The sequence below is a fragment of the Sycon ciliatum genome, chromosome 3, assembly GCF_964019385.1.
Source record: "Sycon ciliatum chromosome 3, ocSycCili1.1, whole genome shotgun sequence".
Lineage (NCBI taxonomy): Eukaryota > Metazoa > Porifera > Calcarea > Leucosolenida > Sycettidae > Sycon > Sycon ciliatum.
The window spans coordinates 22097211-22123183 of record NC_088645.1 but is presented as its reverse complement, the minus strand read 5'-3'; the positions used below and the strand labels follow the sequence as shown (position 1 = coordinate 22123183).

Genomic DNA, 25973 nt, shown 5'->3' with positions numbered 1-25973 from the left:
TCAAGGCAGGTTATTGTGTACAATTTTGTCCACAGTATTCCTATATTTGCCAAACGTATTTCTCTGATAGTATTGTGACTACACACGCGCAATGATCTCTCCGTCATCAGTCTTTCGCAGTGATGTGGCTCACTGACGACAGCATGCATAGCCATAGATCAAATGAGCAGCTGAGGTAGTTGAATCAGAAGAATGGATCAATGCATCCTGAACCTGGTGTACTGCCTATATGCACCCTCAGTAGTATTTGTAACGTGTTAACTATGAAGTATCAACATTGCTTCTCTTCTATGTGGGTGGTGTGAGTGAATGTCAGATGGTCTGTACTGCCATGGCCGATGGTGTTCACTGGAAGATGTTGGGTTGGACCATTGTGCCCTCTTGCAATATGGTGTTGCAGCCTGAAGGCAATGAAAAAGTTCGAATGCTGATCTGCTTTCAAGCGTAGAATGTTACATTATGTGCATTACATATTTGCATAATTATGTTTTGTACTGGAGTGTGAATGTGCGGCAAGGGCATGCACATGTAAGTATATCGCACTGCAAACAGCCTAAGAGTTCACGTGGTGTGTGATAAGTACACTTTTGGAAAGTGCGTGCACAGTCGAATCATGTAATGTTAAAACAGCCTTCGTGCTCCTCCCTGAATGGCTGCACAAGTAGAAATCTCCGTCTTCCTTTGCTTCTTTTTGCTTGAGCTGGCATGGTGGTCGTAGAGTTGGAAATTGTCAAGTATGATAAAAATCGTTGTTTGGTCTGGAGACAAGAATGCATTTGGATATTTGTCCCAGGACTGCATGGCTTCCCAAACTGCATGTTGAATGCCATAGATCATTATTGTTCGGTTCAAGAAAGGACTCGTGGGTCTGTCTGGCTATTGTGAGCTCTCGCTAGTCCATTTCCATAGCACTTGCTCTGGATTCACTCGCTGGAATATTCTCCAGTATAGAACAAGAAGTTTAGAAAACCTACTGGTGATATTAGTATGTTATACTAGTTTCTCCGCACTGTACCGCAGCTTTTGTTATCACACACATGCGGGTTATATACAGTAGTTTATCTACAATCCAGCATGATGTTCTTCCAAGAACGCCCCCGACCTAGGCCCTCGGAACGACGTTCTTGGGTGTGCAACATCACTTATAGTTCTAAATCTTAGAATTAAGCGCAGGATTTTAGTGATCACGGTTCCAAATGCATGTCATTGCACTCCGCCTTTGGGACTTATTAAACATGTCATTGCACTCCACCTTTGGGATTAATTTTAAGAGCTGCATGCATGCCAAAGCTTGTCATAAAAGAAGAGCAGACTTAAATAGGCATCTTGTACGCATGATTTCTACCATGTAACATCCCTGCCGAAGAGCGTTCTTCCATACTACAGTAGAGTCGAGCGTCCAAGAACGTTGTGTCCAAGAGGTTAGCCTTGGGTGTTCGTATTTTTCAGCCATCCGCCTGCGCTCTTGTAGCATGTTCTTAGAAACAATCATGTTAGGATCATATTATTATGTATCCCGAAAGCTGCCGGAAAACCAACACCGCCATTCTTTTAAACTTAAGGCGGTGGCGTTCTTAGCATTTCAGGCTGGACATTCTTGGGCAACACGTTCTTTGGCGCCCGACTCTACTGTAGTACTGTACATGAAATACAGCTACTACAACTGTAGTAATATAGAATGCCGATTATCCGAATGATTGATTGTCCGAACTGCTCAGGCTGCATGGCAGCAGGCTGTCATCAACATGCATCCCATGATAATTTCGAGGAGCTGGAGTGTGTGCCAAAAAGAATGAGAAATGAAAGTATGCATGAGGAAATGAGTATGCTTTAGATGAGTGTTTTCCCACGCCCTTATCCGAACATACATGCACTCGATCGCCATAACCCCTGGCACACAGCACACAGCTTCAGAACCTGAGAGAGTATGATATGGGTATGTCACAAGTACTCCCAGGTCCCGAAGCTTTCGTCTCAACAAAGGATCATAATCGACGACTTGTAATGAACTACATTTTGGTGGTATTATACCGTACTTGTTTACATTCAATTTAGGAATGAGTTTAAAGCATGAGAACTATCCACAGCAGACATTCTCACTGTTCGGAGTTGCCAAAAAAGTGGTGCATGTACAAATCAGGGATGGGTACAATACCAACATCTGAGGTGAGTCTATCAGGAAAGTGAATGTCGTCCACTCTATAAAATGGGGTCCCTCAAGAAAGATGCGATTTTGCAGGCATTGACGTTTCCAGCCAGGTGACTGTATATACAGTGATCTAAGTTATGCAAAGCTTGACATGAATGATTGGCTGGACACGTCAAAGAGAAGGAAGAGAGAAGCAGACCAACCTTACACCAGCTGAGTGTAGTGGCCCAAAACAACAAACTAATTCTGTGTGGCCTTAGAGGAGCTGGGCAAGATGTGTACAGTGAATTAAACAATACAGTAAACGTGGGAGAAGAAGTGACAAGACTGAGTATGATACACTGTGCCAGCACAGTGCACATACTAGTGCAACTGTTGGTGTAGTTACAGTTAGCCCACACAAGAGGTCACTCGATTGTAGATACACAGAGCGCATTCTACATCATACAAAACATGTTGAGCTAGGCAGCAGTGGCTGGCATTTACCGACATACACCAATGCCAATGCGCGGCTTGAGCAAATATTACAAGCCTCGGAACACCCATACGCCATTTTAGAGACAGAACAAGGCGATGAGTAAGCACCAAAGGATTATATGAATAGCGGCCAGGCAATAATTCAGGCCACTGCTGCTAATCAAGGACTAGTTACTAGTACTAGTATGTTGTCAGTGTACCCTGAAACGATGCAATCACAGCGAACGTGATACATGCACATCATGTTGCCTGGTTCTTGGTTAAAAGTTGTATCCTCAATGCTTGAGGTTTGTGGGGTCCCTCCAGCTTCTCAGAGTCCTGCACAAAAAAGATAAAAGCAAGTGCAGGTAGAATAACAGTAAGCTCACATAAAACCTCTTCGTCTTGCTAACAAATTTCGTGATTAAATCCACAGCATGGGAACGAGGCTACAGGAAAAAAAAGTTCAACCATAATAATGCAAAAAGGCAACTTTAGCTAATCATATTTTTGGCAGCAACACTATACTGTTTGTATAGGAGAGTTGGCTTGGTGCATTCATGGCAAATGCACTCCCTATAGTATTGTATTACTGTACTTCATCATTTTACTTGGGCATTCATTCCCAGTAGCCCTAATGTCTTCTAACAGAGTGCGCAAGGTACTGCATATTCGGCGCATATTTTATTTTCGGCTATTAACGGCCTGTGCATTTTTAATTCGGAAAGTGGTGGACATCACGCAACTAAATTGTAAATAAAAGGAGGTTTGTCAACTGACAACCGCATACTTTTTCGACATCACTAATAAAAGAATTTTTCGTCCAGCGCATGCGCCAGGAGTGAATAGCAACTGAATAGAGCGGTTGTCATTTGACAACCCCCCTTTTATTTACTAGAGGAAACGCAAAAGGTAACAAGATTACGTAACCCAAGGTGAGAAGGCACTGAACGAACTGTCAACCTACGAATACAACCTCAGTGTAACAACATGCTCTTTCTGCTTACACAAGCAGAAAGAGAAAGAGCACGTTGTTGCACTGAGGTTGTATTCGTAGGTTGACGCTTCGTTCAGTGCCTTCTCCCCTTTTATTTACTGGGCATTTGTAGCCTAAAATTCGTTTTGCAAGGTTCAACGTGACAGTGCATACAGGCATCAGCAGTACAGGCTGAAATTTCAATGTGGCCGAGATGTGTTTTTGCCCTGGGGAGGCTGCAATTTAAAAGCGTCGGAAATTTGCATACTTTACAACACAGTACTGAGCATGCGGTGAGCTGATCACGAAATGAATTGGACGTACTAATAATGCTAAGGGATTCGGGGGCGCATCAAGAAATGGGATAGATTTGTGCCCAGTTCGGGTATGTATATTGGGTATAGAACGGAAATTATTGGCTAAGCCTCGGGCGACTCCTACCAGTATTGCCACCAATGGCCCATGGCTGCCGATCTCTGTGATAGAAATGAGACGTGTATGTGAAACCAAAATACGGCTTTTCAAGATGTACTGTAAGACATGTTATTATAACGAGTCGCACATTTAACGATTGTCCAAAATTCATAGGTTAACGAGAAGATATGTTAACAATCTTGCAGTATTCTGCCATATCCACACACAGCATATATGAAGCAGTACGGCCTCAATGGATCTATTATAACGAAGAAATGTCATCCGTTAAAACGTTAGATTTGCTTCCTCGTTATATATACATGTCTTACAGTATGTGCATTTTGTGAAGATCTGATCTAAGGGACACCTTGTTGGGTCTTGCCAACATTCAATTATTATGATGTTCATATCTATGCATGAATTATAAGCAAGAATCAATAACCCCCAAGAGTATGCAGCTTTGCACATGGAGTCTGCCACAACACGTTGACCAAAGTACATGAACCTAGACACGAGCTAGGGAATCAGCTGAGCTGCTGCGTCATTTATGATCTGCTATAGTTTCCAGTCTCCATGGAGATTTTTCTTGGAGACGTCGAATCTACAGTATTAGGTGTGGAACTATTGTACTAAACCGCAGGAGATAGAATCTATTCAGCTCGGACAACATTTCACTACGTACGGAAGGAAGTACGACGATCAAAGCTTGCTACACTCCCGTTTAGTCAACTTAACGGCCCAAATAATGCTTGGGTCATGAACTCATCGCTGTTGGTCTTTCGAGGGTGCCTGACAATGGTTGTTAATGCACAGTACCAGCCGGGCCAAATGACAAGATCAGAGACATAGATCTTCCTAGTTCAATTGCTGAAACGTGACTTGTGCAAACGTTACGTAGCAAAAGGAACTGTACTATGGCACTACACGCCATTCACAATAATCAAAAATGCCCACTTGACAAAACAGAATTTCATCAACGGAGCCACGGGATTTTTTCTTCTGTACATAATATCAAGAGTACATAACCCCCCCAGAGTGTGCAACGCCTGATCCAGCTCTGTATACAGGTATAGGGTCTTGGTCGAGCGGAATCGGATCTTTGCGTCATAATACCGTACACATCTGAGGGGAACCCGGGGAGTCGCGGGTACTCTTGGATCAAAAACAATGGTGCCCTGCCTCGAGACCGGCCTTGAGCTGGTGTGGAGTGTACGCATGACATCAGAAGATCCGATTCCGCTCGACCAAGACCCTATGCAGAGCTGGATCGGCGTTGCACACTCTGGGGGGTTATGTACTCTTGATAATATGCATTATGGAGTCATAGCATAAATAATAATAAGGGAGACGGCACGGTAGACTTTCAGCCTAAATCATAACGAGGGCCAGCTGGGCAGCTCAAAAGAGAGCTCTATGCACTATTGGCAGAGTGGTATACATGAATAGAGAGTGACCACCCAGTGCGTGAAGCTTTTCGTGTCACCCTAGAAAATTTCAAAAATTAATAATGTGGGTTCAACCCCGGGCTGCCAGTGACAGTTGCCCTTACTGCCTTAGGGGCAAGTGCGATACATTCATGCTCGCATATAGCATCGCTTGACTGACCCATGCTTGGGGCCAGTGGGTCAAGTCCGCGATCACGAGTTGCATAAACCACGGATCATGTAGAATCTCCATGGATCCAATCTGTGTACTGTAAAAGCAGACATTTTTGATGGTGTAATATTTTCGGAATTCTCCAAAATCGGTGGTTCGGTGGAGGGAAATTTTCGGTAATACCCGCTTTCCAGGTAAGGGTGCTAGCACTACTAAGTAGTACCGAAAAATTTCGGTGCATTTTTTCGGTAAAAATTGTCGGCACCGAAGTTACCGAAAATAAAACACCACTGAAAATTTCCGCTTTTACAGTACATCATTTTGGGTATCATGATCTCGTGTTGCTTCCTTGGGTGCTACGACTCCCTGACATGCATTGATCCACGGCACGGTATGATTTGGGCGATTTCAGGCAATCAGTAGACGTTCTGAGAGGGGTATATTCAACGATACACCCCGCTCAGTTCACATGGGTCGCGCCAAGAGTGAATATTGGAAGGAGTCTTGGGAAAGTGCCCTGGGAGAAATGGATTGCACCATTCTATACATGTACTGCATTCCCCATAATTTCCTCGTGCTATATCCTCGGGAAAATATTTAACGTATACCCTTCACATACTCATAGAATAATCCAAACGTATCTGCAGTCAACCACGGGTATAACAACCCACGGATAGTGAGACTATCTTCAGACCTAGTAACAATATAGCCGTATATTTTCAACCCCGTGAATGACGCCAACTCCCAAATAGCAACACTTTTCTCATGCCCGATCAAGGGTCGTTCGTTACTGGCAAAGTTAGCTGGACATCTTGTCATGTAGTCATTATTACTTCAAGCAGGGACAATGAAATACACCCCGCCCCCTTTCCTGCAGAGGGAACAGTGCTGTGTCCAGGTCCGCATGCAGCATGGAGGTGCTAGTAAGTCACTGGCATATTTTCTCTTGTGGATCGATGTACAGTGCATGACAATGCTTCCATAGTGGTGGTGGTGGTGGTGGTGGTGGTGGTGGTGGCGGGAGCATACTGCACTGCAGGGCATTTCCACACTGGCGTACTATTATTTTCTCTTGCAGACGTGCCGTGCACGACAATGCTTCTATAGTGATGGTAGTGTGGTGGTGGTGGTGGTGGTGGTGGTGTGGTGGTGGTGGTCACAGTGGTGGTGATGGTGGTGGTCACAGTGGTGGTGGTGGTGGTGGTGGTGGTGGTGCTGCTGCTGCTGCTGCTGGTAGTGGTGGCGGCGGTGGTAGTTGCGGTGGTGGGAGCATTCTGCACTGCAGGGCATTAAAGCAAGCTCGATTGTGCATGCATGGTGGCGGTGGGAAAGAGGAGCCAAGGAAAGTGTGTACATATTTTTTGTTGAAAGCACGAGAATTCAAAGAAAGCTGGCTGCTTCCTCTATTTCCATGATCGGCCAGTGCCTGCAGCACGAACAGTACATTGTAATACATGTATGTGCATAGACAGACAAATAAACACTAACCTGAGCATGGGTACCGCTTGTATTCGTGGTCAGGAAAGTGAAAGTACGAACGAAGGAGAAAAAGATTGTTGACCATGGCGAACAACTGCATATCCAGAGGGCACACGGCTTGCCAGAATGGGTCGGCTACATCTTCGCTAATTTTCTATCCTAACAACATTCAGCTTCGAGGTCAAGGACGACGGCATTTTTGGAAGGAAATTTCGAATTTTGGAGAAGAAGCTTGCTTTCGGAAAAATGTTCCTTTCACGCAAGGCAGCATGCCAGGTCAGGCGTGTGAACCAGGTGAACTGTGTCAGCAGATCGACGTTTACGTTCCAGGCCGACAGGTTTTTGACCAAGCCGTGAATCGCCCTCGCTCTGACTCGCCCGGCTACGAAGGAGTAATTTTACAACTCTTCAGGCCAGCTACAGGTCTCTGATGCAGAGCTGCAAGTGACGGATATCGGTCATTTGCAGCCACTACTTTGGGCCTCCTGGTCGTTGCAATCTGATACATAATATACCTCAAAGCAGGGAGTATTGTACTACTCCCTGGTGGTGGCGTAAAGCAGGGAGTATTGTACTACTCCCTGGTGGTGGCGTAAAGCAGGGAGTATTGTACTACTCCCTGGTGGTGGCGTAAAGCAGGGAGTATTGTACTACTCCCTGGTGGTGGCGTAAAGCAGGGAGTATTGTACTACTCCCTGGTGGTGGCGTAAAGCAGGGAGTATTGTACTACTCCCTGGTGGTGGCGTAAAGCAGGGAGTATTGTACTACTCCCTGGTGGTGGCGTAAAGCAGGGAGTATTGTACTACTCCCTGGTGGTGGCGTAAAGCAGGGAGTATTGTACTACTCCCTGGTGGTGGCGTAAAGCAGGGAGTATTGTACTACTCCCTGGTGGTGGCGTAAAGCAGGCACTACAGTGTAGTACAATTATACAGTCAACTTCGCTTATAACGACACTCGGCGGGGCATCAAAAAAGTGTCCTTATTCGCGAAGTGTCGTTATACCCGAAGTCTCATTATTACAGTTGGAAGGGACTTTGCTCTGGGCACGGAAATGCTGTCGTTATTCGCGAATTGTCGTTATATCCGCAGTCGTTATTCGCGAATTGTCGTTATATCCGCAGTCGTTATTAGCGAATTGTCGTTATATCCGCAGTCGTTATTAGCGAATTGTCGTTATATCCGCAGTGGTTATTAGCGAATTATCGTTATATCCGCAGTCGTTATTAGCGAATTGTCGTTATATCCGCAGTCGTTATTAGCGAATTGTCGTTATATCCGCAGTCGTTATTAGCGAATTGTCGTTATATCCGCAGTCGTTATTAGCGAATTGTCGTTATATCCGCAGTCGTTATTAGCGAATTGTCGTTATATCCGCAGTCGTTATTAGCGAATTGTCGTTATATCCGCAGTCGTTATTAGCGAATTGTCGTTATATCCGCAGTCGTTATTAGCGAATTGTCGTTATATCCGCAGTCGTTATTAGCGAATTGTCGTTATATCCGCAGTCGTTATTAGCGAACTGGACTGTATATGTAAAGTGACAGTGACAGCCAGGGAGTAGTAAAATACTGGTATTTTACTACTCCCTGGCTGTCACTGTCAGGTACACATTCGTTCCAGAGCACGTGACATCTATTCAACTCATATCATGCCGGAGCAAAACATCCGGCGTATCAAATAACTCTTAAAAAAAAGAATTTAAAAAGAATCCAGTCCAGAGCAAGTTTGGCCATAGGCGGCAGCTCTTCGAACGAAGCATCCAAAAGGCGTGTTCAGCACTCGTGCACGCACGCACACTAAGTGGCATGACGAATACGATGACTGCTCAGGCGCGTAGCACCGCCATTGGAGGTGGTCCGGCTGGATGGATAGGGGGGGGGGGGGGGGTCTCCCCGGGAAATTTGTTTTAACTAAGGGTGCAAAATCCTGCATTCTGGGCACTTTTGGCATTGTGTTAAAAAAAGTGGTCTGGCTCAAGCCGGACCGGCTGCTACACCCCTGCTGCAGTGTCGGCTTGCCGCCTTAAAGACATGCCATTGCCTGAACAGCTGTTATAAACGCAGTGGAATACCATCAAGCACTACAGTTTCACTAGTGCCCGAGAACAAGTTTGCAGCACACAGGAGAGAGAGAGAGAGCCAGTCTACCCCATGGACTGTTCATCATACTCGTAGCCAATCCACAACTTACAACTTAGTTGAGCCGCACATTAGCCCTACACCAGCATCGAAAGAGGAGCATAGCGAGCGGCACGGCACATTTAAAACACAGCCGTGCCTGCAGCCCAATCTTGTCCGCAGCGCAGTACAGCAGCAAGGCACAGTCTTGTCCGCGCAGCCAAAGCAGCACAGCCACTAGCCTCGCTGCCGTGCGGTGCAGGTGTGCGCAATGGCAGCACACTGACTCGCCGTTATCCCACTGGCTATGTTACCAGGACATGAGACCAAATACACGGACTCTTTCCGCTGACCTTGCCATGCCGGTAGGGAACAGCAGTTAGACGGGCAAAACGCGAGCGCAAGTAGGAACCAACGTACAATTGCCACTCCCTCTGCTGCTACAATGCAACTGCGCCGAGAGTCCAAGCATTCCGCCTTCAGGACCGAGTACAGCACACGAGTACAGCACACGAACATCATCACGACATGCTCACTCGTCACGGCTCGTTTCCAGCTTGTCCCGCGTCTCCACCACCGTCGCCGGGCGTCTCACCGTAGAGCTCTGCGCGCAGCCGATACGCCTCCTCCTGCATGGTGCGGTACAGGTGCACCTCGCGCTCGAGTGCCGCCATCTCGTGGCCAAGGCGCTCGTGCACGTGCCGCGTGTCGTCGTAGCGCTTGGACCAGTAGGTGAAGTAAGGTGCCGGCAGCTGAGCGATCTCTAGCTCCATGTCCAGCTCGTCGGAGATGTTGGGAAAGTGCAGGCGCAGCACCTGCTTGCGGTACCGGCCCGTGAGCAGTATGCGCGCTGCGTCCCACGCGTAGTGCGCCAGCCCGCAGCCCAGCACCGTGTACACGGGAATCACGTGCCAGCCGAAGCCGGCCGCGAACGAGATGCACACGGCACCCAGCGACGTGGCCAGCGATGTCTGCACGTATGTGTAGAACGGACTGCGCAGCAGCGAGCGCGGCACGGCCTGTGCCTCGAGCGCGCGCATCGGGCGCGAGCTGACCAGCGTGCAGCGGCTGGCGTAGAGGACGGGTGCGGCGGCCGCCACATTGAGCGCCGTCATCACGTGATTGTAGCTCAGGAAGCTGCGGCCGCGGAACCAGTTGGGAATGCCGCGCGCGCACACGGCCACGACGAGCACACCCGTCGAGCACTTGACCATGTTGCGGCAGTCGCGGCGATCGCGACACGCCGTGGCCAGCACCAGCGCCGTGCCCACCGACACGCCCATCGTGCGGCCGGCCGAGTACAGCTGAGTCGTCATGGCAACCCGGGGAGTATATTACGACTCCACACGCTGCGCTGGACTGCCAACAACAATGGCCAGAGCACACAAACAGGGTGTTCGGCTGGTGTTCTGTGCCACGCCCGTCTATCCTGGTGTAGTCTAGTTGCACACACTGTGACGGAGCATCATCATGATCATCAGACTGTCAGACACTGTCAGAACACACCGTCACAGTACAGCATGTACTGCTACCACCAGGTTCTCCCTCAGTACTATGCGGGACACTTGCAACGACACACTACTAAAGGCTGAGGTGTGTATTCGTGATACTGGCAGTCTCTCAGGAATCAAGCTGCTGCTGCAGCATGCGCAGCTCCCTCGGCAGCTAGCTGACTGGTTCAGTGCTGGCTCCACCCGAGGCACGAAACAAGACTTGAGGCGTTTTTGCAAGCGCTCGAGTTTGAAGCAGCTCTCCGCTTCCTTCGTTCAGTGAGAGAAATGGGATTGGGCAGCACTCGAGGTGTAACTGGAAACTGTGTTTCGGTAGTGGCGGCAGTAGTTGAGCTGGTGAGTGCTGTGGAGTCGGCAGCCTCGCGTTCTACCAGCCGCCTGGCAGTTTCAGTCGGACTGCGTTGAATCAGCACAACAACCGTGTCCAGTACTAAGCTTCACAACTACTTTATAGCCAACGTGTTTGGATTAGCTGCTGTTGTGCCAAGCCACTAGTAGTAGTAGCAGTAGCAGCAGCGGATAACGGCTTCTCGAGGCTCGTGAACACTAGAGGTACGTGGTGATTAGTGAGTTGGGGACTAACTCTCTCTCATTTCTTTACCTCACCTTGACTTTCGTTCCTACTCGGCCTTAGGCTTAGGCCTTGTCCAGCTTTGTACAATCAGATAGCCGCACATATCGCATGATTGTGTACAGATCTAAAAGACTATAATTTCATAGAAATAACGCATTTTGTCAAAAATTTTGTGAAACCTAGGTAGTCAGTTCCCATGGTGACCGTCAAATGCCCGAAATCAAGAACAGTCATGAAAACCTTTCTTTTAGATCTACTGTTGCCTAAAATAATATTACTAGGCTATACATAGTCATAGGCTATACAATCATGTAATAACATGACTGTATTGTGTAGCCTCGACTCTAGTACAGATGGGTTTCATGTATACTCACTCTTGTTCAGTTCTTTTGGCATCATCGTCGTCCAATGACCGTATGTGGATCTCAGGTATGTTATTGTATGTGACGCTAGTAAGGCACACACCTTCAACGGTATAACGGTAGCTCGCACTGCTACCACTTACCAGTATACCTAGGGTACAAGACTTAGTACATGTATCTGTTAGGCATGGCGGTGGCCTGGCACGTGCATGCAGAATTTACTTCCTGATAAACACAATAGATTATTGCGTAACCTCATCATCCAAGTGCATGTCTATAGAACTGAGTCGCCGCGAGTGAAAAACACAATGCACCTCTCAGATGAAGACCAGACGCAAACCTGATAACTTGGTACAAACCCTGGGTAAAATCACTTCGCACACGCGCCTGTGCACACACACACACATGCACACACATGCACGCACACACACACACCATGTACACACACGCACACACACACACACACACACACACACACACACACACACACACGCACACACACACACACGCACACACACACGCACACAAACACACACACACGCACTGCCACCACCAGCATCGATAGTACCAGTAGCCACACCAAGGTACCATTCTGTCCGTGCTATCGAGTGCACCGCATGTAGGCCGACTGATGGGAGAGCACAGCATACCGGTAGACTATTGACTGCACGAGGATGAGAACAAGGGATGCTTCGAAGGACATGCACATAGAGATTATGGATAAGTAAGTTAGTGTAAGTCAATCGCGAGAGAGAGCGTGCCGGGGAACTCAACAAAATGTAATGTTCATACATGTACATACAGAGCAAAAGAATAGCAGCAGCAGCAGCAGCAGCAGCAGCAGCAGCAGCAGCAGCAGCAGCAGCGATCAGCGCAAATAGAAATGCAGCATGGGAAGTCAAAGTAGAAACATACGGGGAGAGGAAAATCAGAACGCAATCAATGCCAAGAAGCTAACAGTTATAGTACAGTGGATACAAGTCCAAGATGCGAGGAGAGGAATTCTCAAGAAATTGATCATAAATGGAAATTTAGTTCTGAACCTACAAAAGGCCATTGATGATTACTAGTATGGAAGGAAAATACGTCTAATCATGTTACATACATGCATAGGATATGCTGCCTATACAGTTCATGTACCTTTGGTAATAAGGACGGTTTCTGGCACGTGCCATTGGATTTGTAAGTCGGGAGCAATGCTTGAATCTTGTGCATGTGTGTGTGTATATGTGTGTGTGTGTGTGTGTGTGTGTGTGTGTGTGTGTGTGTGTGTGTGTGTGTGTGTGTGTGTGCGCGTGTGTGCGTGCGTGTCACATTGTGCTCCCGTCTATCGTCATGTAGAGGCAGCGTGCAGTAGAAGGAAAATCGAGCGATGGCACATCAGCAAATCAACGGAAGCAAGCACCTGGAGCTGTATAGGTATGAACAATAACTACTATTACACGTATACTCATAATGAAACCTTGCATACGTGCAGGGCGAATGCAAGGTTGGGACAGCGCTAGGCTAAAACAAACAGCAACAAGAGAAAGACGTCCGGTCAGGTCCAGCCATCAACGCAACCAATGCATGTAGCAGAGACGCTGGCACGTTCTAAATCGACAGCGCAATCCCATGTGTATGGCGTCGTCTTCACACGATAACGCCACGTCGCCTTCACTCACTCCCAATACGAAGTATGACCATACGAACACAGCGTACAACGGTGCGCATGGAGTACACACATGAACACCACGGGGACTCAGTTTAGAGCTTGGATGGCTTGGGCACCAGTGGTAGAAGACGCTGCATGAATAACATCGATTGTTCGAGGTGTTCGGCGAACGTCTGTGTGTCCGTTGTTGGACAGTCTCGGAACGACGAGATGGTCATCAGAACGGAGTTTGGGCGCGGGTTGTAACACAGGCCGTAGCCGTCCAGAACCACCGGGCCGAACGACAAGAAACTCTCGTGTGCCGACGGCACCTATGCACAGACACGTGTGTACACACATACACATACACACACACACACAAACACACACAAAGGTACAGCAAAAATGAGTCACTAAACTCTCCCTCCCGTACCTACACATCCCTGGCACCACCCTCGCAGAGACACACAACCACACGGCCACAGCCACCACAAACTTTCTTACCTGGCTAGTAGACAGGCGGAAGTTCAGGCTCTCCCAATAGTTGGGATCCTCGAAAACAGGCGGCATTGGAATACCGTTCTCCTTGGCAATCAGACGAAGGCCGAGCAGATGACGATCAAATCCTTGCCCAAAGACAGCCTACAATGCAGACAACGAGGAACACAGAAAAGCCTACAATTTACACCGGCCACCGTAACCAAAGACTACCTGAGATTGGTCATTGGTCATATCAAGAGTACACAACCCCGAGAGTGTGCAACTCCAGCTATGGGGTCTGGACTCTGGACCGGCAGAACTTCACATCACGTGATGAACCCGTACACATTATTTGCACTCTGTGCATGATTGATACAGGGCTGTACGCAACCCAGCTTTGGGTACAACTCTCTTGTGGTCACTTTGGACTGGTTGCCAGTGTAACCTTTTGAACCATGTCACGTGATGTGAAGTTCTGCTGTCGCAGCACAGCATAGTGGTTGTGCAGGCAGCTGCACACTCTTGGGGGTTATGTACTCTTGGTCATATCAAGAGTACAAAACTCCCAAGAGTTGGAGCTGGATTTCACTAACTTGTTAGCCGGCGCCCGACTGTGTAGAACTTACCCATTTAGAGTACTCTGAGTGTGCCAGCACAGCCTGACGTAACAGCTCTGCTTTCTCCACGGACTGCAGAAGGGACAGCACAAACAGGGCAACATGGGCATCAGAATACCGTGGAGCACACGTCAATACACACGCTAACACAACTGAAGTACCCACTGACTAAAGAGTGCCTTCTTGACACCGTCAGACAGAACTTGTACATAGATCAGGGAGAGCAGAAAACGGTTACAGCTCTAAGTTCCACACTCTAGCTGTTGCCTGATGATTGGTTAGAGTGTGAAGCTCAAACCATAAATGCGCGCACACACAGACACACGCTCCCTCGCACGACCACCCGTACCCCCCCCCCCCGTAGTAAAAACCGGGTCAAAAATAAATTTCACCGCAAAAATGGGTACTATTAGTACCCATTCCCCTGCACCGTTCATGCTTACTACTACTACCCCCCCCCCCCACACACACACACAGTAATAGCCATGCCAACCCAGTACAGGTCAGACCTCGCTATAACGTAATCTCTGGGGATGGGAGAAATTATGTTATAGCGAGGTTTATGTTATAGTGAGTTGGGCACACCAATATGCAATATGTACATGTATGTCAAAATGACGCTCTTCACCTACTGATTACGACCGTACTGTTTTACATACAGGTATGATGATGACTAGCAAAGATGTGTACATGTGTACAGGCTTGTCAGCAAAGGGGTGACAAGAGCCATGTAGTGCGTGTACTTGTACATGTGACAAGAAGAGCCTACAAAAGTAATGGGAGTAGTAAAATACCGGTATTTTACTACTCCCTGCTTCCGAGGTGGACGGTTCAGTCTCGAATTCGTCGCGAGAAGGCATGCATGCCGTGTACATAGTCATTTCTATACGAGTTTTTACGTTATGCTGAGGTCTCCGTGCGCCTGGGACCCACCAAACAGTGCGTTATAGCGAACATTACGCTATAGCGAGGAGAGTTTGCACAGAAGTGATGCGGTTTCGGCAGGGACATTCACATTTGTACGTTATAGTGAGGTTTATGTTATAGCGGGGGTCGTTATAGCGAGGTCTGACCTGTACCCAGATTTCCACCAGAGTGCTGATCCCCTATACACTGCTATCATCACCATCCACGTACTGTATATTCTCTATTATAAGCGCCGTGCTTATATTTTTTCAACACCCCTCTACCCCGTGCTTATATTGGAGACCTGTGCTTATAATAGAGAATATACGGTATTCCTCACCACATCGTCAGTTTTGGCACATGCACGAGCAAACGCATCAGACGCAACCGAAGCCGAGCGTATCGTTTCCGTACGACCACGACTGTAGCGCCGGATGGAACCACTCTCATACGTGGGAGCATTGCAACCATACATCCTGCACAAGCACAATACAACACGAGAGAAACAATTCCGTACAACGTCTGCAAAAATCAATGGAAAAATACTCATGAAAGCCAGGTGTATTCTTGGGCAACAACGAATCACGCTGGCACGACTTTGCCCTTTCGCGAGCAGGCGTCCATAGCGGGTGCAATATTCACGAGTTCTCCCAGCACGATTCAAAACTCCCATTCGCAGTGCTTGAGAATGGGTTTCTTGAACTTTATTCACAAAGCCAATAAAGTAAGAGCCAAAGAAAAAAGACAACCCAAATTCGGCAATAGATAGAACGCTCAATTGAAGTGTAAGATCAAGAGTACATAACGCCCCAGAGTGTGCAACGCCTGATCCAGCTCTGCATAGGGTCTTGGTCGAGCGTAGTCGGATCTTCTGATGTCATGCGTACACTCCACACCAGCACAAGGCCAGGCTCGATGCAGGGCATCGTTATTTTTGATCCGAGAGTCCCCGCGACTCCCCGGGTTCCCCTCAGATGTGTACGGTACTATGACGCAACGATCCGATTACGCTCGACCAAGACCCTATGCAGAGCTGGATCAGATGATGCACACTCTGGGGGGTTATATACTCTTGGTAAGATTGAAGACAAAAGCTTGACAAGAAACTACCACTTGCAGTGTTCATTTCGGTTGTCAATGGTCACTACTTGAAGTTCGTCCTGTGGCAAGTTCTTACCGGTAGTATGCTAGCTGGAAGGAGACCTGGATGAAAGCGTCCGGACTCAGGCGACCTGCCTTGATAGCCTCCTTGCCGAAGCGACTCATCTCACAGCTCTTCAGGTCCAGCCGTTCAATCTGACTGCAGACAGTTTAGCAGAATAGAAACAAACAACAAAAACAAGCAAAAACAAAATGAGTTTCGAAGTCTGAACTGAAGAAAGTGTGGAACAGTCGCTGCTTGGATGATAACTACACCATAGAGCATTGCTGTCCTCTGGAGAAGGTCCCAGGTTGGAGTCCGGGTGGTGGCAGTCAATTCATTCTCCAGACGTTTCCCTTTTCAGTCCCTCGGACTTACGGACTTTATACGGATACACACACAAAAAGGACTCGGAGGAATATCTATGACAAGGATAGAGGCACATCTACCTTGCAGCCATTGTCCTACTAGGGTCAGCACTGAAAGAGCAATGCCCGGGGAAAGCAGGGACGCAGTGCTAGCCTGGCTGCACAGAAAAGAACTTGTCCGCCTGTGTGGATTCACAGGAAGTGTGAGTTACGAAGTCTGAAGAAAATGTTGAACGGTCTCTGCTGGGATGACGACTACACCATAGCTCAGTGGTTAGAGCATCGCTGGCTACAAGCGAGTGTCCCTGGTTCGAGTCCTGGTGGTGACAGTCAATTTTTTCTTCAGACTTTTCCCGTTTGTCTCTTTCCCTCAAACCAGAAAGGAACTTACGCATTGAAGTTGCGGCCCGCCTGGATAATCGTCTCTCCGTGCTCCTTTGACAGCTTCCAGGACAGCTTCTCCACGCGTGGTACGTCGTGTGGCAAGTCAGGGTCAGGTCTCAGCCGATCTGTGTCCTTCCTGCCAACATGGAGGCAGAGAGAGAGAGAGAGAGAGATAGATAGATAGAGAGAGAGAGAGAGTTATCCACTGCCGCCGCACAACATCACAACCTTCTGTTGCGTCCATCGAAACTATGTGTGTTGCCAAATTTCCAATTCCCGTCCCTTCAAATGTCATGCCGCGAATGGGACTTTTCAGTCTTTGACCACAGGTATTCCGACAGCTTCCTCTGGGTTGGCCGATGAGGCCTCTGCTACCCAGCACACATTTTAATAAATGTTTCACACTGGACACGGAGCCGACCTCTGTAGGGATTCATCAGAAATTATCTAGTGACTGCAATAGAAGTACAGGGGATTAGATAAACCTTGTTTTGTTCAAGCATGGTGTTGGTTGACAGCATGTAAAAAGATGGCTCTACCAACCGTGGATGGATGTAGAAAGGTCACTGTTTCCGAACACAGTGTCCTCCACCTTGTTACATGCTGTCAACCAACAACAAGTTTAAGGAAGCACTAGTGCATGGCTCTTGACCAGGTACTAGTCTGAACCAAGCCTTACTCAATCATGGATATGCAGTAGTCAGTGAGACGAACAACGGCTGGGCCCTCGGCTGCACAGTGCTCGATGATGCAACCAGCTCCGCCGTCAGACGACACAAAGAACTGGAGTGGAGAGCACATACAGACACAAAGATAATTGTGTGATCACTGATTACATATGTATACTGTTACGGTAGCACACACAGTCATCACCCCTCCTCTTACACCCCCCCCCCCCCCCCCACACACACACAAACCTAGTTGGATTTGCAAAACAGCTCAGTGAAACGCAACACACCAGCAAGACAAAAACACATCTAAGTAAACAAGAATCTACTCCTTCGCTCAGCCAGCATTGTTCGTGGAGAACACACACAACATACCTGCAGGGTTTTGTCATCAATAGAACAACACATCTAAACAAACAAGAATCTACCCATGAGCTCCAACCGGCGTTATTCGCGGTGGAACACACCTAACATACCTGCAGGGTCTTGTCAAACCATCGGTTACCGCTGTTGGCGTGCGTTCCACCACCGTGCAGACCTCGCTCGGCAAGCCTCGTACGGCCCTCGTGTACGAACGGCGAGCGATTCTCCGGTTCGCCAACGGTCGGCAGTCCCGGATTGTCCTGATCGAGCGCCACAAGGAACAGAGAGTTCTGGATGGCCTCGAAGTTCTGGCGATTCTGCGGGTCTGCAAGAGACGAAAAAAAAACGGTTTGCAAGGAGACCGGAGCTACATGACCGTTTTTGAAGACCAACAGCTGGAACAAACTCAAACCAATAATGGTTCGTTCAGATGGCTAAGACCAAATAACACAAGCAGATGCGGCCAATGAACTGAAATATTTTGCTGCAGTACTGCACACCATGTCAGTTGAACATGAATTACACTGCAGTAGTATATTTACACCATCTCGCTGGATTCAACAGTATTCGAAACACACAGACACATAATATACAGATACACAAACATACACACACCGCACACACACCTCAGACCTCAGACATGCCCATCGCGGAAGCGATGATAGCGAACAGCTATGTTAGACATAGCAACTTGTGCTGGGATTACACCATTCAACAGCTTGCAAGGCTGATGAATTGACCGCCACTATTTTTAGCCTGGTATCCACCACACAGCTGTTTGAAGTGACTTTTTCTGGCCAGTGAATCCCTATTTTTCATTTTTTCCATTTTTTTCTACACACACACCACACCACATACTCCGGCATACACACACACACACACACACACACACACACACACACACACACACACACACACACACACACACACACACCACCACCACCACCACCACCACCACCACCACCTTTCGTACTGCTACGCACGCCCACACTTTCCACCAAGCTCTCACCATGCTTGATGATGCTGTCGTAAGCGCCCGCCCATGTGTCGCGATGCTCGGAGCTCAGCAGACCAATGGACTGGTGCACATCTGGCACCTCTGTACGTGGTGACTCACTGACCACCTGCTGCAGAGAGGCGTAGATCTGTGCTGATGACATTGGCCGTCCGTCCTCATGACAGATCGGAACGATGAAGAACTGGTGAGGGAAGAAAAATGAAAGAGAGAGAGAGAGAGAGAGAGAGAGAGGGAGAGAGAGAGAGAGAGAGAGAGAGAGAGAGAGAGAGAGAGAGAGAGAGAGAGAGAGAGAGAGAGAGAGAGAGAGAGAGAGAGAGGGAGAGAGAGAGAGAGAGACGTTCAGAGTGAGTAAATAACTGAAAGAGCTGAACACCTCAAGTTCACAGCTGATCATGCAAAACAGGGTCTTCTCTGCCACAGTATCTGTTAGACTTGGAGGCCGTGTTCAATATGACTCAAGTCATATTATGTTCTTCAGCCTCTTCCAATGATACTCAACCGCTGAACTCCATACACCAGAGCATTATCATTTATGTTTTCAGACGGCGCACTACGACAAGTTCAGTGCGGCTTCCCGCACTCGCAAATCTCTCCCAAGCTTGTTAGTTTGGAGCTTTCTAAGACTGTTATCCCGAGCTCTTCCCATGTATAGCCTCCCCTTCACCACTCCACTCCCCTTCCCTCCCTCGAACATCAATTTGATCAAGGTGGCGTTTTGTATAATAATTTACAATGCCATTCAGTCGTGTGCCTTGCTGTCACACCATCTGACTGTAAAATATTAATATCTCGTTACCTTGGTGGACTGTTAGTCATAACTTGTCACGTATTGGTCCTTTTTTATTTTATCAAAATACTACTGGCTCAACATCCGAGTTTCAATGTCATCTTTTCTTATCTTCATCAAGTCCCCCCTCTCCTTTGCTAGTCCTACTCACCGAGTTGTTATGGGCAACGATGATGTGCTGCCGATGCTTGGGATCCTTAGCGAGTAGTGTTTGCCCGTCCTTGCCGGCCAGAGGCACGCGGGCCGTGCCAAACAGATTGTCGTACTGCGACATGCAGAAGTGCATCTTTCCGGCACCCTCCTGTGTGAGTGTCTTGCTGCAACGACGGGAGAAGAAGACGAGAACACAGAAGGACGAAAAAATTCACGTTTCGCGCGAGACTTGGCTGGAGGCCCAGTTTTCCGCGTCCGTAGGAACGCCACCACCCCCAAGGATTGAGGCAGACGGAAAAAGACTACTCGGAACAAAGCTGAGATTGCCGGTTTCCAAAGCGCGTGCGATAAAGTAGCCCTGTAGCAGACCATCATATCACAATTTCGTGTTGCAAACAGTGAAGTACAATTTGCCATTGGAACAGCTGGATTTCAAGAGGGGGAAAAATCGATCTACAAGTATCTGACACGTCAAGTTTGGTCGGTGAATGGATGGATGGGATGGAGAGGGAGAGAGTTTGTGTGCAAGTGTTTGTGTGTGTGTGTGCGCGAGCGTGCGTCTGTGCGTGCATGCGTGTGCATGCATAGACTGCAGAGAAAGAGAGAAAACCGAACGCAGAGACGTCACCCACATGATCATTCACTACGTACGACATGATAAGATTGCGGAAGTTGACGGCATGATGAGCGATCTTCGCTGCATACCTGTGGTAGTGACAGAAGAGCACAAAACACATCACAAATCAACAATACGATTCAACATGTCTCTCGGGATACTCCATTACAATAATGCTTCTGTGGAGGACATTACATGTACATCAAGACTAGTGAAACAAACATTTAGCCAGTTTGGCCCAAATATGAATTCTGCAGTAGCACATGTGCTGTGTATCAGGTAATCAGTGTTGCTTAGCCCACAGAATAATCAGATATGCACCTGCCTGCACAGCAAACCCCATCTCTCTCTCTCTCTCTCTCTCTCTCTCTCTCTCTCTCTCTCTCTCTCTCTCTCTCTCTCTCTCTCTCACACACACACACACACACACGCCCCCCCCCCCCCCCCCACACACACACAACCCCGGACGCCAACCCACCGGCAGGCTAATACTCACTGCAGTTGATCATCCTGTGTCAGTATGTTCTGTGCACGCGGGAAAGCGATGGCTGGACTGACATTGATGGGATTGCCCTCACGGAATGTCAAGTATGCTACATCAAGCCACCAGTCGGTCAGCTGCAAGACAAGAAACACGAAAGCAACAAAAAACAAACAAACATTTTCCCCGGTTCTCACACGGGTCCACTTGTGTTCCTCATCAGCTGCAACAGCAAGCACATTTGCCTCCCCGACATGGCATTCCTGTACATGTACAGTGGGTCATGCATACTGTACATTGTGCAGCGACTGTCGCAGAGATCTGGGCAAACGACTAAAGTGAGAGTCCCTGGGTGGCTTAGAGGCATGCGTACGCTGGCCAAAGCTGTACAAACCCTCGCGTTTTGGGCCCTGGCTGACTCCACGTTTCATTGGCCAGTGCTGTAGTTATGCTGACTGCAATCTGACGTGTACGCATGCACGTGCACACACGCACAGGGATGTGCATGTGCACACACATGCACATACGCGCGCACACACACACACACACACATGCACGCATACACACCAACACCACACGCGCGCATGCGCGCACACACACACATACACCTCAGACCTCAGACCTGCCCATCGCGGAAGCGATGATAGCGAACAGCTATGTTAGACATAGCAACTTGTGCTGGGATTCCACCATTCAACAGCTTGCAAGGCTGATGAATTGACCGCCACTATTTTTAGCCTGGTATCCACCACACAGCTGATTGAAGTGACTTTTTCTGGCCAGTGAATCCCTATTTTTCATTTTTCCATTTTTTTCTTTTTTCTTTTTTCTACACAAACACCACACCACATACTCCGGCATACACTGGCTGTTGGTAACCACCCAGGAGAATGAAAGAAAAGTCAGGAAGAGACCGAGAAAGAGAAGAAAGACGTGTGCGACCATAATCGTCGGGAATTGAACCCGCAACCTCTCGATTGGAAATCGACTGCACATACCACTGCACCATATGGGACACACGGACACACATACACACACACACACACACACACACACACATTAAGTTAAGAGCTTCAGTACAGCACTACCTGGACTGAAAGCACCCACTCTCACCCAGTTGTCCTTGCCCTCGGCATGCTTCAGCAGCAAGCTCTGTAGCTTCGGCCCCTCACCATTGTCGGCACCAAACTCTCTCACGAGGGCTGTGGAAAGGAAGACGAACACAGACATCAAGATATTCAACCAACCGTTACTCAACAAAAACAAAACTCAGCAGACTCGAGACTAGCATGTCTCCATATTGAGGTCCATGTATATGTACACGTATGTGTTTAGACAACCAAGATGGCAGAGGTCGTATCTGTTCACGTGGAGACAGATGAGTCCAGGGACATACCGTCCTGGGGCCTAATAAGTACAACTCCGAGGAGAGGGCAACTTTGTCTGACAGTCGTTGTTGTTTATTTTCGAACAAAGAGGAAGACATGTTTCAGGCGCACGCGTGTAACTAGTGAGAGAGCTGACGTCATGCAGCGAGGCCGCCACACACATACCGTATATTCTCTATTACAAGCACAGGTCTCTATTACTAGCACAGTCTCTAATACTAGCACACTGTGAGCACCTTTCGAAACATTATAAGCACGGTCTCTATTATTAGCACGGTCTTGTTGGAAATCAATGCGGCATGCATGGTATCTAGCATGTATTTCTTCTTGCTCTGTATGGATGTATTGGTTGAAAAAATATAAGCACGGTCTCCAATATAAGCGCGGTCTCCAGTATAAGCACGGGGTAGAGGGGTGTTGAAAAAATATAAGCACGGTGCTTATAATAGTGAATATACGGTACCTCATTTTGCGAAAGTAGGTAGCGATCTACTGCATAAGAGTGCTCAACATTTTCAACAGAGCATAATACTAGCACACCTACAGGGAAACAAACAAATCTACCCAGAATTCATTTGCAACTGAACTCTGAGCTGCATGCACTATGAAATCATCTGGTACAAATCTACAATAAGGCTACAGCACAGCATATTGGGCTGTATGGAAGTGTCTATATGTGGGAGTCCTTGTGGGTACCGGCTGTGACAGTGAGTGACCAGACAAGGAGTGATCTTAGTGACATCCAGTACTTGTGAAAAGCAGAGCCAGCTGCGACTTCTTTGCCAAAAACATTTCAGCTGATGATGTAATCGCGCAACCTCCGCAGAGACCGCGCATGGGAACATGCACAACATCGTCACCGTGCACTGCTGGCTAGCTTGGCCAGGGTTACATACATCATGGCCGTCAGACTAGTTCAGGCTTGCAGGCCAAGTCATAAACACTTTCGCCCAAGGTTGTCTACGAGAAACGTCCCAAACCGGCCACAAACCAAGCCTATCACTTCGAAACACAGCATTTTACTGTAGTAGATAATGTGTGCTGTTGGTGTGAGGGCTGGGCACTGTTCTGACCACCCTGCTACTTCCCACAGCGCATGACTATTACAGAAAACAACAACCTTCACCCTGGTTTCATTGCCTTCCAGAAAAGGTGATCACCTATAAAAAGAAAAAGAAAAAAAGAAGAGAGTGAGCTCCCTGAAACACTGTACACTTACCTTCAGTTTTTCTCAGCGATTCTTCGTCGGGGATAAGTGGTTTCAATGCATTGACATAGCGTTCGAGAGATTGACTTAGTGGTGGTACGGGTAGTGGTGGAACGGGTTCATAATCTGTATGCATGCAGGTACGTGAATGAAGGCATGAACACACACACACACACACACACATACATACACGCACACAAACATACACATACACACACATACACACACATACACACACATACACACACACATATACATATACAGTAGAATACGTCTTATCCGTGCGCCCCGGTACCAGATGGTATCCGCATCTCAGAACCGTCCAGAACTCGGAAATACACCACAAGCAGAATGGACATGACACATCATTCTCTTCAGATATGCTCACTGGCTCAAGATTAATACCATTCACGAACACACACAAACACGCAAACACACACACACACACAGGGCGCATGCACTTACGTTTCTTGGTCCCGTGCATGCGGCATAGCTGCCGAGAGATGCGAGGATTGGTCATGCTCTGAGCAACACACACAGAGCATACAAAAGTAACAAAACACAATCGAGTTATACACTAGAGATGGCACACACACACATGCGCACGCGTAAGCAAATTCGGGTGGCCTACTGTCACTGAAATGTGGAAATAATATTGTGGAATGTGTCTAGGCTTGAAGTTTCGACAAAGTCTGCGTCATCCGACCAGTAATCACCGGCATGTCACGGTGCAGATATCACTTCCACTTAACCCATTCAGCGCGAAAGATGCAGAATTATATACGTCATTGAAAATGACGCCCAGGCGCTGAGGACGTATATATACGTCTTTTTCAATGCCAAATAAGGAGTGCAGAACCTGGGTGCCATGACCTGTAGCCGTAACTGGGTGAAAGGAGCACGGCACTGCACTGGTGGTGCAGACTGCAAAGGCAGGCCGGCACAGTGAAACATTGTCCCGCTCCGGCTCTGATCTCCGGTGATATGGCGTGTTATTATCTTCACAAATTCACAATGTTGCGATGCGGTGCATTGTATTCTGATTTAGCGTGTCATATCTCTGCCCGCATTGCCCTGGCTCACATATTACAGTTGTGCTTGGTGAAATCCGACCCAGAGTGCATATCTGGCGCCCTCAACTTGCACGGCCCTTGACGCCCTGGAAGTGGTACGATCCGAAAAGCGACTGGACGTACGCATGTACACGAACACTTAGAACAGTGACGTAAACAGAACTGGTCCAGGGCGCCAGTGTTGTTGCGCTTTAGGTCGGATTTCACTGAGTGCAACTGCATTAAGTGAACATGCATGCCACCTAACCAGGAGAGACGGCACGTGTTACGTCACGGTCCGGTCCCGGTGCGAACCGGCGACATGCGAATCAACACGTAGGGTGTACAAAGCAGCCATTGCAAGCTTGTCATTGTTTCTTTGAGATTCACTATTCTGCAAATACATGTATATAGAACCGAATACATGCACTAGCACTTGGTGAGATAACAATCAAACCTCAAGTATTAGTGAAGTAAGTTTAGTTGTTTTGACAGATGTGTGACGTATGACATCTACAACATAAATTTTCACTCAGTTTCTTTTCTTACCTTCGTAGAGGAGCGCGTCGACAAGCTAGCAAGACGCAGCATTTTGGCAACAAACAATATCCAAAGTATTCACCGTCATGTCCTTCGGAAATCAGTAGTCTGGAGAGTTTGTATCATGCAGCTTGCATGCATGTATTCATGAAATGCAACTGCGTTCGACGTTCGTCACTGCTTCATGCATCAAGAATCAATATACAGTGTACACTGACTCTAAATGTATTTTTTCGCATTTCAAAATCATTGTGAGCTGTGATGTCATAGGCGCCATAAAATGGGAGGAAAAATTTATTGTCATGTTCTCTTGACTTGTACCAAGACAAGAGTCCATAAGTTATAACCTGGGTTATGGACTCTTGCTTGTACTTGAGTCTACGAATCGAGGGTGGCTGTACCGCTACATAATCATTTACTTACTACTGGCTGCCAACTGGTTGCATTGGTTGTTCTATCTTGCAAACTTCTTTCGGAATCAAGCAATGCAAGGGGCTGTATAGCCTAGGGAGAGAAGTAATAATTATAACGTTAGTT

The 25973-nt window shown here is 47.8% G+C and overlaps 1 protein-coding gene across 2 annotated transcripts; it reads right to left on the bottom strand.

The window, feature by feature from the left end:
* Positions 1 to 12201: 12201 nt before the first annotated feature.
* Positions 12202 to 25629, bottom strand: LOC135811747 (carnitine O-acetyltransferase-like). Of its 2 annotated transcripts, XM_065324989.1 has the most exons (17): positions 25446 to 25628; positions 24928 to 25003; positions 24310 to 24367; positions 23857 to 23970; positions 22363 to 22451; positions 21265 to 21386; positions 20804 to 20857; positions 20151 to 20316; positions 19204 to 19393; positions 18308 to 18519; positions 17843 to 17946; positions 17171 to 17299; positions 16448 to 16570; positions 15611 to 15746; positions 14374 to 14436; positions 13772 to 13909; positions 12202 to 13599 (listed from the first exon to the last, which is right to left on the bottom strand). In XM_065324989.1, the coding sequence occupies exons 3-17, from the start codon at positions 24362 to 24364 to the stop codon at positions 13381 to 13383; spliced, it is 1914 nt and encodes a 637-aa protein (XP_065181061.1). In that variant the 5' UTR covers positions 24365 to 24367; positions 24928 to 25003; positions 25446 to 25628; the 3' UTR covers positions 12202 to 13380. The 2 variants fall into 2 exon arrangements, with proteins under 2 accessions (XP_065181061.1, XP_065181060.1); XM_065324988.1 differs by lacking the exon at positions 24928 to 25003 and having other exon boundaries at positions 25446 to 25629.
* Between the last annotated feature and the right edge of the window lie 344 nt (positions 25630 to 25973).

Excerpts from the sequence above, each read along its gene's own strand:
- LOC135811747 (XM_065324988.1), bottom strand. The coding sequence starts at position 25,487 with ATGCTGCGTCTTGCTAGCTTGTCGACGCGCTCCTCTACGAAG. Across the intron at positions 17,947-18,307 it reads GGTTTGACAAGACCCTGCAG|TTCTTTGTGTCGTCTGACGG; the intron begins GTATGTTAGGTG and ends TCTCCACTCCAG. Across the intron at positions 13,600-13,771 it reads TCCGCCTGTCTACTAGCCAG|GTGCCGTCGGCACACGAGAG; the intron begins GTAAGAAAGTTT and ends GTCTGTGCATAG.